At 40.4% G+C, this 12,618-nt stretch overlaps 1 protein-coding gene across 5 annotated transcripts in view; it reads left to right on the forward strand.

The window, feature by feature from the left end:
- TUSC3 (tumor suppressor candidate 3) overlaps positions 1-12,618 on the forward strand; it is a 276,373-nt gene that overhangs the window by 248,990 nt on the left and 14,765 nt on the right. For 3 of the 5 annotated variants that reach the window (XM_067530558.1, XM_067530564.1, XM_067530563.1), the window contains one exon: positions 8,591-8,681. The exons of 1 other annotated variant lie outside the window; for it this stretch is intronic. In XM_067530558.1, the coding sequence (XP_067386659.1) occupies positions 8,591-8,681 (91 nt within the window). Of the gene's footprint in view, positions 1-5,692; positions 5,757-8,590; positions 8,682-12,618 lie in introns of all 5 variants that reach the window. One more of the 5 variants, XM_067530565.1, reaches the window with a different exon arrangement.

Raw genomic sequence — 12,618 nt, forward strand, 5'->3', positions numbered from 1 at the left:
CATAGTTAAAGCAGTACCATTTTTCTGTATACACAAGCCCTAAGTGACTTAGGAGCCAAAAGTTAACATGTTCAAAAGCACCTAATTAATTTAGGAGCCTAAATCCTATTGCAAGTTAATGAGACTTAGGTGCTTTTGAAACTCCTACCCTAAATACTATTTTCAAAAGTGATTTAGGCATTTAGACTCGAGAGTCCCCATTGACTTTCATTGGAACATAGGAATTCTATACCGGATTAGACTCACCTAGTTCACTATAATCTGTCTCCAACACTGGCCATTACCAAATGCTTCAGTACTTTGCACTATGCAGATATGGGATAATCTGCCCCCACAATAGTCTCTAATAGTTAGAGATTGTTTTAAATCCCAAAGCCTAAGGTTTAGCATCCCTTCAAAAACAGTATAGTCATTAATTGACTACACATGAGCACTCTGGGGTGATTCAAGTATCATATTCCACAGCTGATGGTGAGTGCACATCCAGTATAGCTACGTCCGAGAACTTTCTAGTTAGCTGTGCCTGGAGGACAGATCATGCATCCTTTCCTTCCTCGTGCACTCAGGAGGGTATAAAGGATGGAGCTGCCCCACACTCAGTTCCTTCTGACTGCCATGGTGTGTGTCATAGCTGCTCATTTAAGAGTTACTTAGCTCTTTAGCTAGTTAGTCTTCAGGATCAATGGGACCACAGTTCATCAAAAGGACCAGTACACCTTCAGTTCTGCATAGCAGACCACAAGTCCCTGGGATTCAAGCACTGCCTCTCTTGCAAGGCTATCATGCCTCTCAGTGATGGCCAAACAAGGCATCTATTCTGCCTTGGTGAGGGGCACATTCTGGGTCCATGCCTGGTCTACAAATTATTCTCAAAATGGAACCAGTGTTTGAGAGAATCTTGCTTGAGGGCATTCCTCAACTGGATTCATATCCCAGGCCTGCAGACTGTCAGGAGATCAGAGGTCCTGTAGAACCTCAAGGTCTGTGACCCACACATCTTCAAAATGAGGCACCCTCTAAGTTGATCTTGGTGCTGGGAAAACACTGGGATGGCTGGATGCCAAACGGAGGTCCTCAGTAAAGAAGCAGCACAGAAGGCTCCCCTGCTCCCAGCAGATGGCTACCTGACATCGCTGGACTTGCAGGACAGCCCAGTTATCCTCAACAAGATTCAGAGATTCAGCAAGATCACACACACACACCACCTCCACCGAGGAGGGGGTCTTAGCCTCAGAAAGATTGCAATGCCAGTACTGGAGCCATGACCCAGCCCTATGGCCTCTTTTGCTGTATGACTTTAAACTGAGAGCTGTGTGGGTGCCATAGGTGCCTCAGTATGCCTTGGGCCTGGCCTTCTCAGCATACTCTAGGTTCAATTCAACTTCCCTGTGGATGGGAGAGCATCATTTCCTCTGCATAGCCAAGATGAGGAACTGCAGGAGCTGCAACTGCAGAAGCCAGAGATATCTCAGCTGGTACCACCCAAAACTTCCCTGCATCCATCAGATGAAGCCCTGGTACTGGACTAGACATCAGCTGAACTGGAGGACTATATGGTCTGCATCAGTAGCTCCAACTTCAAAGCAGTCTAATAGATGGTACCAGATACGGACTATGGACTATAAGCAATTTTTCTCACACCTGGTACTGAGATTATTATTTGTAACAGTGGCAAATGAAAGAAAACATCAGGGCCAACAGAAATCATTGACAAAGAAAGAGGAGCAGAAGGGCATGGACTTCCTTGTTAGGAAATCATATTCCACCTGAAGCCTCCAAATGAGGATATCGAACAACCAGCCATCCTAGCAAAATATGGAGTTCTATGGTTGATTTGCAGATTGTTTCCCGTAGGAATTCAAGTGTGAGTTTTGGACTTTGGTTTTGGAAGGGAAGCTGGTCACTGCAACAGTCCTCCATGCAGTCTCCAGGGTCCTCAATGGAGTTGTCCTCACACATAAAGATATTGGAACTAAGGGCTACGCACAACACCTGCAGACTATTCCAGTTGGACATACAGGGCCACTCCATCCAAATAACTGACTCAGAACATCAGTTACTGTACTCGAACCAACACTCTTTCCACCTGACATCTCACTGGTTGAAGCCATCACAAAGATCTCACGTAAGGCAGCAGAGGAGATACTGATTGTGATGCTAGCCTCCAGGGGAGCCATACTGAGATAGTTTAAGCAGGGCAAACTGCAAAAAATGGGGCAGGTAAAGCCGTAAATACTGGTGGTTTTTCTTTCATAAGATATGCCAAGCCAGCAACAAACACCTTCTGATCACCTCACTGATCATTCAGAAGACAAAACACAGTTTCCTTAAAACTATCCAGCCCTTTGGCTGGCACCAGACAGCCAAGTCAAATATGATTGGGATTACTGAAAATCGTTATCCATCATGTGTAAAAATGTTCTACCAATTCAAAGGATTGGACACATTACCAAACAGGTCGATGAATAGTTCGTATCTTACCCAAATACATGCTTAAAGCCACTGCTTATTAATTAAGCTAATATTTATTTTTTAAGAAGGAAAGAGATATGGAAATGGTTAAAAGCTCTGTATGCATACACAAAGGAAAATGAAGTTCCTAGGTCAGTTTCAAAGCAGAGAAGATAACTGAATTGCGAATTTCTTAAATTGCAAAGTCTCTGAAATTACCCAAACAGTTTGGGGGACATCAGTCCTTGTTTAGAGCTTCTTTGTTAGAAATCCAGTTCAGAGAAATTAAGACTAAGTAGTCCGTGTACAGAGTTTGTTCAGATTCTCCCATGAGAATTATCAGGGTGATTCCAGGCTGGTGCTGGGATCCCAATCTTGTGATCCAAATTTACACTGACAAAGCTTGGACAGATTTGAGATAAAAAGGATAAGGCCTGAAGTTCTCCTCATAGTTTAAGCAAGGTAATTCCTTCACATGCACTTTGATGAAAGCGAGCCAACAGTTTGATCATTACTCAATGAGTTCTTCCTCATACAATACAATCTGCAATAGCCTTTTAAACTATCAGGACAGTCCACAGATATTTCCTTGAGTGGAAAATAGTAATCTACATTGTCCTTTGAAATAAAACCTTCATTTCCTAGGTACACATATGTAATTAACTGCATTAGCACAGTTAACAGATAGTTTACTTAAACCTCAAAGAGTAATATAGGCAAATGATGTTACACCAAAGACCCATCTAGATATTAATATTCCCTTTTAACCTCTTAATCAATAGAACAACAGTAATATATAGGAAAGTAGTTTATCTACATTGTTAACCTCTAACAAGATATATGTAAACAAAATCAAATAACTACAATACCCTTGCATATCAAAGCTCTAGTCTACTTGTAAGGAATGACCCTCATGTCCATTTGTATTTTCCTTTAATATGTCTCTAAAGGTCAGATTAGGGCCATTAGTTTGTAAAGTTCCTTAGCTTTTTCTGGTCCAGTGTCACTGGGCTGATAAATAGCAGGAAGGAGTCAACAAGGGCCTCGTATCTCTCAAAATGGATGATATTGTCCAGCTGGGCCAGCAGGCAACACATTTCCCCAGACCAGGTAACCATCCAGTATATATTGATGTACCTGTATCAGCTGAAATAAGTAGGGGTTTCTTTAAGCTCCCTGCAGGTGCACCTAACAGCCAGGTGCTTCCTCTGATCCTGCCCCAGTGTGAAACCTCAACCTGGTCCTCTCTAGGCTCATGGAAGCCCCCTTTGAGATTTTGGCAACATGTCCATTTTCCTTTCTCTCCAGGAAGGTTTCCTTTCTCCTGGCAATTACATGAGGATTGGAATACAGGCATTGATAGCAGAGTTGCCATATATGATCATACATAGGGACAAGCTATCAATTAAACCACAACCTAGATTTCTGTATAAGGTGGTATCAGATATTCATGTTAACAAAACAATCAGTATGCCAGTGTTCTTGTCTAAGCCTCGTGTGGGAAGAGTCAGATAGAAATTGAATGCACTGGATGTGAGAGAGGCCTTGTTTTTCTACTTAAACAGGACTAGACTCCTTAGGAATTTCCCCAGACCCTTTGTTGCTTATGGGGAAAGTGTTAAGGGGCATGCAATATCCACCCAGGTAATATCCAGCTGGATAGCCCAATAGCATTAGTTTTTGCTATTGTCTTGCAGGGGCACTTCCCTCTGGCAGACTGCTAACACATTTCACCAGGGCACAGGTGGCATCAGCGGCCTCTTTAGTTTGCGGCCTCTTCAGGCTACCCCCAAAGGACATTTGTAGGGCAGCAACTTGGTCATCTGATCACATGTTCACAAAATGTTATGCACTAATGCAAGTGAACAGAGATGATACCACATTTGGCAGGACTGTGCTCATACCTGCATACAGGTGGTCACTGCTTGGGAGTCACCAGCTGTGGAATATGACATGGATTATTACTTGAAAAGGAAAAGGAGGTTACTTACTTGTAAATTAACTGATGATCATCAAGATGTGGTCTGGATCCATATTCCATGACCCGCCCTCCATCCCTGCTACTTTGGAGTCCACAAGCCACTAGTTTTATGGGTAGTAAAGGAATAGGGCATGATGTGGTGGCTCCACCCATTATACCCTCACTGAACACACAATGAGGCAAAGGGTGTGTGCACTACCCCATAAGCCCTGCTAACTGGAAAGTTCTCCGAGACATGGCACTGGGGACACAATCACCACCAGCTTTTGAATGTGTATATGGACTACACATCTCAAAGAATATCCATTACTGAACAAGTAACTAATCTCCTTGTATTCTTGATATCCATACATAAACATCCAATCCCTTTTTTAAGTCTTGTTATGTTCTTGGCCTCATTGATTTCCTGTGGTAAACAGTTCGACAGAGCAATCACATGTTGTATGAAAAAATGTTTACTTTTATAAGGTTTGAATTCCCCACCTTTTAATGTAACTAAAGGTTCCCTAGTTCTTGTATTATGAGGCAGGAAATAGAGAAGTTCCTGATCTTCCTTCTCTAGATCGTTCATCATCCCCTTTTACTTGTGTTTTGCGTAAGGTAAACAATCCAAGTTGTTTTAATCTCTCTTCATGTGAGAGGTTTTTTTCCATGCCCTCAATCATTCTTGTCACTCTTCTCTGAACCCCTCTGGTTCTGCAATATCCTTTTTGAAATGGAGTGATCAGCACTTTTCAGAGTATTCCAGGTAAGGCCACACCATTGATTTTTCACAAAGCTGTCATAATATTCTCTGTATTATTCATCATCTCATTCCTCTTGCATCCTAACATCATGTTGGCTTTTTTAACCACAGTTGAACATTGAGTAGACATTCTCGTCAAGCTGTCTACAATGATTTGCAGGTCTCCTTCAATTGGATGTAGGCTGCTAAGTTAATTAGCACTTTTGAAAAATGTATCCTCCGTCCATAATTTACCATCAATGTTAAAAGAGACAGTAGCTTGATTTAAGTTTGACTGTAGCTCTGATTGCATTTCTAAGATTTTTGTGCCTGTGTTATATTAGGGCCAGATTCTGCCTTCCTTACTCGTGATGAAATAGTACCTTACTTTACAAGCATTTCCACTGAAATAAATGTTAATGCTCACAGAGTAAAGTGTTACTCAGTCTGAGAAAGGATGGCAAAATCTGGCCCTTAAATAGTGGGGAGAAGCAGTTTCTGTAAATATCCTAACATTTTGTTTTCTGGTTTAAAAGGAAATGAGGAAATAATGAAAGTTGTTAGCTGTCATCTGCCATTTAAAGAGATGACATGTCAATTGTAACATACAAAATTATATAGTTATTATAGCATAATTGCTAAAGTATTTTTTGGAAAATGTTAAAATTCCTATTTGGGTTAATCAAATCCATTAAAATTGACAGTCTCATTATATTTATCAAACTGACAATTACCAACTTCTTTTTTTATAGAAAAGACTAATTATCTTGTGATGCAATCCTGTGATATGGGTATTAATAATAGATAATGATTTAATTTTATAAAGTTACTGAACTATGGAAATTCCAATACTCACACAGAACTCTTAATGTGCTCCACCCCAGACATGAGGACTTAAAGAGGGCAGGTATGCAGTCCATGCAGCAGCTCCTATTGATGAAAATATTGGTAGATGTCTTTAAATGTCCTTCAGAAAGAGATTCTTGTCTATCATGGCCTAATATGGCATTAATAGCTACAGTCATAATTGAATTAAGATTCTGAAGTTCTACATGTTTAGAGCCTGACTCTGAGAAGTGCTGAGTATCTGCATCTCCCACTGCCTTCAGTTTTTGATGATCATCATCTTTCAGAATCAGGCCCTTTTTTCAGTTTCTTATTTAAATGTTGTGCAGCAAGAATTCCTTCAGACATGCCTGCGGCTGAGCTAGCCTCCTGTCAGACCTCCACAATGTGACTTAAGGTATATAGAGCTTGATCCTGCTCCCATTGAAGTTAATGGCAAAATGACCTTTGACTTCAGTGGTACTGGATTAGTCCCATGGTATTTCACCAATTATTTCTCTCCAAGGGCCTGATTCTACTTTTTTGAAGTCAGTAGGAATTTTTACATTGACTTAAACTGGAGTTGCATCAGAACCTGTATTCTTGGACAGCGTCAAGAAGGGAGTGGGAGAGAACTGATGTAGTGGTCCTATAATTAAATATATATAAAATATTATAAAGGTAGTTATTTTCTCAAAATAATTCTTGTTAGTAACCACAGCTGTATATTTTACTTGAGACTGTCTCAATGATCACCTTATACTGTCTTATATGGAAAAAGATTTTGTCATTCTCATGTTTCAGGGACTGACAGTTATCTGCTTTTTACTCAATGCCAATACTTATTTGCAGCTCAACTACAGGAATGTTGTCTGGAATCAAAGGGTCTGTATAGCCTAAAGCTAGGCTAAGAAAAAAGTTATCATCAGTAATGTAGACACAGTATAACTGAATGTAGCTGGTCATGGTGTTGCTTAGTGTCTCTGGTTACAGCACAACCAGCTAACATGATTGTTAAGGTGTTACTCTGTTTCTACAGTAGGGCAGTTTCAAATCATTTTAGTTAATTCAATTTAGGTAAGAGATTATTTTTGAAATTTATCTTCAATACTTAAAGGTTTATGCTGCAATCAAATTGATAGTCAGATCACAAGAGTTTTAATGCTTGTCAGAGAGAGATACCTTTAACCACTTGTTTTCGCTCAAAGAAAAATTGCTGAATGTTTTGCTCTCCCTTCAACTATTTTTAAATGATTATTCCTTCTACTGCTCTTATTAGGACTCTGTGGCTTGGTCTACATTGCATACTTAATTCAATATAACTACGTCACTCAGGGTGTGAAATATCCACACCCCTGAGCGACACAGTTATACCTACCGTAATTCCCTGCATAGGCAGTGCTATTCCCACTGACATAGCTACAGCTTCTCACAGAGGTGTAGTTATTAAGCCAACGGAAGAGCTCTTTCCTGTCACCTTAGAGCATCTTCACCATACACACTACAACTGCACCATGCAAATTTGTAGTATAGACCTTCCCTGAATTTAATGAGATGTTTATTCTCTCACTTTTCTTCCTTTCTCTGCCTCTTTCTTCCACTAAAACAAATGGATTCTTCCATTTATTTCATTAAGAATAGTGTGATTTTTTTTCAAATAACCCTGATTGTTCAGATTCCAGTTTATATTGGACATTTTTTATTATTCCAGATGTCACAGGGATATTTAATGAGTTTAACTGATTGTTTTGCATAATCAAAGGAATCAATGTATTTAATAAATATTGTGGGATATGACGGATTCAGATAAGTAAGGGAGTACTGCATTGGCTATCAACAGAGAACAACAATTTCTACTAAGATTATAAAATGCTATTTATTCAAACAGATTTTTTTAAAATCTATACTACTTACACAAATCCCCCAACCTTTCTGTGTGAAACTGACTTAAGCCATATCTTCACTACAGGCACTATAGCAGCATAGCGATGGCACTGTAGCTGGGCTGCCATAACACTATAGTGTGTACAGGGACACATTTTTCACACCCCAGAATGCTGTAGCTATGTAGACCTAAGTTTTAAATGTAGACCAGGCCCAAGACTACAAAATTATTTTAACCACATAAGAGCTAGATGAGGCAACTCCTGTACTGCCTTCACAACTACTTACTTTAACCTTAGGTAGCGAATGATGTGAATACGGTACCATTAGTCAAAGGATACTCAAACGAGTACCTGAAATTGCATTGCCTGAAATGTATAATTTACAAAGATTTCTATATCTACAGTTTCCAGCAATGTGTTTGTATCCACAAACATTTTGTACAAGTTACAAACTACTGTTCCTTTTGCCTCATTATTACACTTATAGTGGCAAGTAGTTCTGTTTAATAACCACAAATAAATACATTATTTCCATGTGTGTTTTGATGTCCTGCCAGAAGATACTGGGTATCAGAGGACAATAGATCAAAACTGAGTACTTCGCTATGCCAAATTTGTTTGTAAATGATTGACATAAATAATATTATTCTTAGTAGACTCTAGATGTTAATCTTTTCCGTGTTTATTTATATGCTTGTAAACACAGTTAATAATTTTTTGCAGTAATATGCCTGGTAGGACTGGGTCTGGTGGTTTTCTTCTTCAGCTTCCTGCTGTCAATATTCCGCTCCAAATACCATGGCTATCCATACAGGTAAATTTTATGTTAAATCCATTTTTTCATTATAATCAGCAACAGATATTTTAAAAATTTCAAAAGATGGGCTTGATCCTACTGTCTTTGAAGTTAATGAGGATTTTGCCATTGATATCTATGGGAGCAGGAACAAACCATGAGTAAGAAGGCAGTGATGTTTGGACACATGTAAAAGTAGCTGACCCATTGTCTTAGCAGCTATGCTGCACTTTAAAGGTCAAAATGTTTTGAGTTACTGAAATATCTTTGTATTAGGCCCATGCAAGTTAATGCTCCTGGAGCAGAAGGTGATGAGGTTTGTGACGGTCCATAGTTCCTGTGGAAGTTCTTTCCACATCTCAGACCAGCCCTCAAACAAGTTCTGTCTACTGCACAGATGAGCATTACCTTTATTTATTATAATAGATAAATCACCCTGTCAAAACACTCCATAAGAAACTTCACATACCACATGAACTAAAACCACAAATCCTTCAGATCTGAATACACATACTCAGATGAGTGGAATTTTCTCCCACCTTTGGGACAAGAAAATACAACTAGTGCTGCATATATATGAAGGTTTCAAAATGATACAAGAGTGGGTGGTTAATAATATAGATGCTAGAAATAAGTGTAGAAATAACTTTTTTGCTGTGAGGTCTTCACTGAAATGTATACACTGCACAGCTGTCACTGTTTTTCAACAGACAATGTGTACATATCACCTCAACTGATTTGCAGATTATTAATTTTGTTTTGCTTTTTGCTTTTACTTTGATACAAACTTCCATATTATTAAACACGCATAGTCTACTGAGAATCGTTGCACCAGCCGGAGTGACCATGGCTGATGGTATTGCACTAGGCATTGTGTAGTGACGTTCGCAGATCTGTCTCAATCCTGTGAATTCACAAATCTCTGGGGCACCCTGCAATAGGCATCAGGTAGAGTCGGGGTGTGCACATCTTCATACATCAATAGGAAGTTTGAGAGCATAGTGTGCTGTGGTGTTTTTGTCCATCCTGGTAACATGGTGGAATGGCGTGTAACTCCACTTTTGAATAGAATGAAAGACTAAAGGAAAGCCAGAGCTCTGCAAGGATTATGACATTTTGCACAAAGTCAAACCACTCTGTGCTCAGGATTTGGCACTGACAGTGAATATGGAATGTCTCTAACTGCTCCAGGTCTGTCAGCAACAGAGCAATATGGGTAGTACACAGGTTTGATAGATGCTGAACTTTATCTCAGCACAAAGATGTTTTTGCTTCCATAAGCATGGACTTCATGCAGGAAGCAGTGAGACCTATTTATCAATACATATCTGATTTGCTGTGACTATTTGAACTCTTCTTGCAGCCTAGGTAGATGAATTTTTTAGCGCTCCCCATGGTACTCGATCCCACTTGTACCAGGGATTCTGGTGGCCCAGCTGCAAGGTTCTGGACCTTGGTCTTCCACCTTGAGACATTCAACCCCATAGCAGGAGCAGCATCTTGGAGACCTTGGAGGGCAGTGCTGAAATTCTGACTTTTCCAAAAGCAGGGCAGAATTGTCAGCATAGGCTTGGTCTGTGAATACTTCTTGACCAATCTTGATTCAGATGTGTGGTACAGCAAGTCCTAATATCCAGTCGATAGCACGACAGAATAGTCATGGCAAGGATGCATTCCTGCCACACACCTGACGTTGCATAGAAATGTGACAAAATCTGTGAACCAACGCACACTCTTTCACTAGTACCAATGTGAAGATTGTACACCAGATTTAGAACAACATCTGGAACACCAACTCAATTCAGTGTGAGCCAGAATGCTGAGCTATCAACCAAATCAAAAGCCATTTTGATGTAGGTATATGCCATGTCAAGGGGACATTTAAGTTTTTGGTGCAGCTCAGCCAGAAGCTTGGAGGGTAAGGACAACATCCATTGTCAACCACCCAGAAGTGAAACATGATTAAGGAGTAGCTGCATTCTACCAAGGAGAACTTGAGCAAAGACCATAAGGTGTTTTCCATCTGTCTAGGATCTCCTCCATCGATGAGGGAGAGCCATCTGGTTTCATAATGAGGATGTAAAAAAGGCTATTTATGGCTACTATCCAGGCAAATAATGGCTCTGTAGGCAGGACAGGTTTTTGTACTTTAAGCAGTCCTCTGCTTTGTCAGCCAGGACTCATGTAGGACTCATGGTCATGTTTTGCCATAGCCCGGAAAATGCCTGTAAGCTCTTTATGTTCTTACACATCTCACTGCTTGCAGATGTCTGCTTTTTTCACAAATACATCAAAGGCCTCTTCAGAATGCAACCATCTGAAGCTGATTGTTCCAACAGCAGCACGTGATATAGTGTTACATATACCAGTGTTGCGTATCCTATTCCATGTGATCGCCATATTTTCCAAGAGGGTACCAAGGTTACTTATGTGATCCTCAATGGCCTGCATGCATTTCACAGCTTCAAAAGGACTTTCTGCTAGCTGCTTTATGTTGTCCTGTTGGTGGATGTCTGGCTTGTGAAGAGTTGGAAAAGGCAGCAAGAACCGAGCAACAACACTTCTATGGCTTGATTTTGCTGGTGCTTCTGCGCCATGAAGACCTGGTGAGATTTCACTATGTACAACTTTCTGATGAGGATGACCTCAATTTCCTTTATGAATGTCCATTACCTGAAATTAGGATCCAGTAATGATTAGATGCCTAAGCTAGGAGCTCATAACAGATGAGCCCTGAGTGGCACTCCATGTCAAAAGCTGGATGTTGTTATTTGAGGAACCCAGACCAATGGACCTTCCACAGTTTCATACCATGTCAATCACAGTCACTCATGGCATTACATTCTCCATGCACTAGTAGTCCATCATGTGGTTGAACTGACTGGATTTTTGCTGCTACCTGGTGATAGACTATATCTTTTTCCACAGGTAATGCATTTTCTGGTAGTGCATAGGCCACAGTGACAGTTGTGTCCACAAAGATGTTGGAGCCAAGCATAGAGTAAGCGTGGAGAGATGGAGTTCCATGTGGTTAAAATCTGGGCTAGCAGTTGTCTAATAATGAGTGCCATACCTTGAGTTCGGTGTGGACAACCAGAGTGGAAGAAGGTTGCTCCTTCTATAGTAACTTGATTGCTTTCTGGTAGTCAGGCCTCATTGATACTGGTGATTACAAACTTTTAACACATAAGTTGTTTGACAAGAGCTGTCTTGTACCCAGTGTCATTCAGTGTTAATATGTTCCATGTGGTGACACAGAAAATGCCTCCAAAATCTGGTTTGGACTTCCATGAAGTTGGGGTCATCGGGAATGTGCCTCCCTTAGCAGGGGCTTTAACAGTGGTGCTATTGTCACAGTCTGTCATAGTTGTTGTCCCTCATTTCACACTGTCTTCTTGAGGTTGGGGAGACATAGAGGGATGTTACATGTTGAGACACTGTCCTACTTCCTAGGAACTATTCCACGAGATGCCACTGGTTCCTGGGAGCATGAACAACCATTACGAATATCTGGCCCTTCTACCCTATGCAGTCCACACATCCATAGTCATGGCTCATCCATCTTCACTACCTTTGGAGAACTTAGCCCTCATCTATTGGGTTCATCATTGGCCTTCACTTGTTACCCTGAGCCTACCCTGATAGGCCCTTATCAGGTACTATCAACCAGAGGCACGCATGGCCAGGGATGACAACACCCTGAAGTAGAGCAACCTAAACTTCTACTATCCGCTGCCCAAAACATGGAAGGATGCACACCTGATCTAAATTACATACTTAAATTCTTTGATTATTGTTTATTGGCAAATGTAAAGAACTTTTGTTACTTCATCTAAAAGATTTTGTCTCATTAATATGCATATTTAGTATTTCAGTAAAGATCATTTGTTTTATTACATTTGTTCTTTCTTCCCATTCACTGGCAAATCATTATATATGATATGTAGAAGGATCA

The sequence above is a fragment of the Emydura macquarii genome, unplaced genomic scaffold (genome assembly GCF_026122565.2).
Source record: "Emydura macquarii macquarii isolate MOO-44397 ecotype Brisbane River unplaced genomic scaffold, CSIRO-AGI_Emac_v2 contig_3108, whole genome shotgun sequence".
NCBI classification, from domain to species: Eukaryota; Metazoa; Chordata; order Testudines; family Chelidae; genus Emydura; species Emydura macquarii.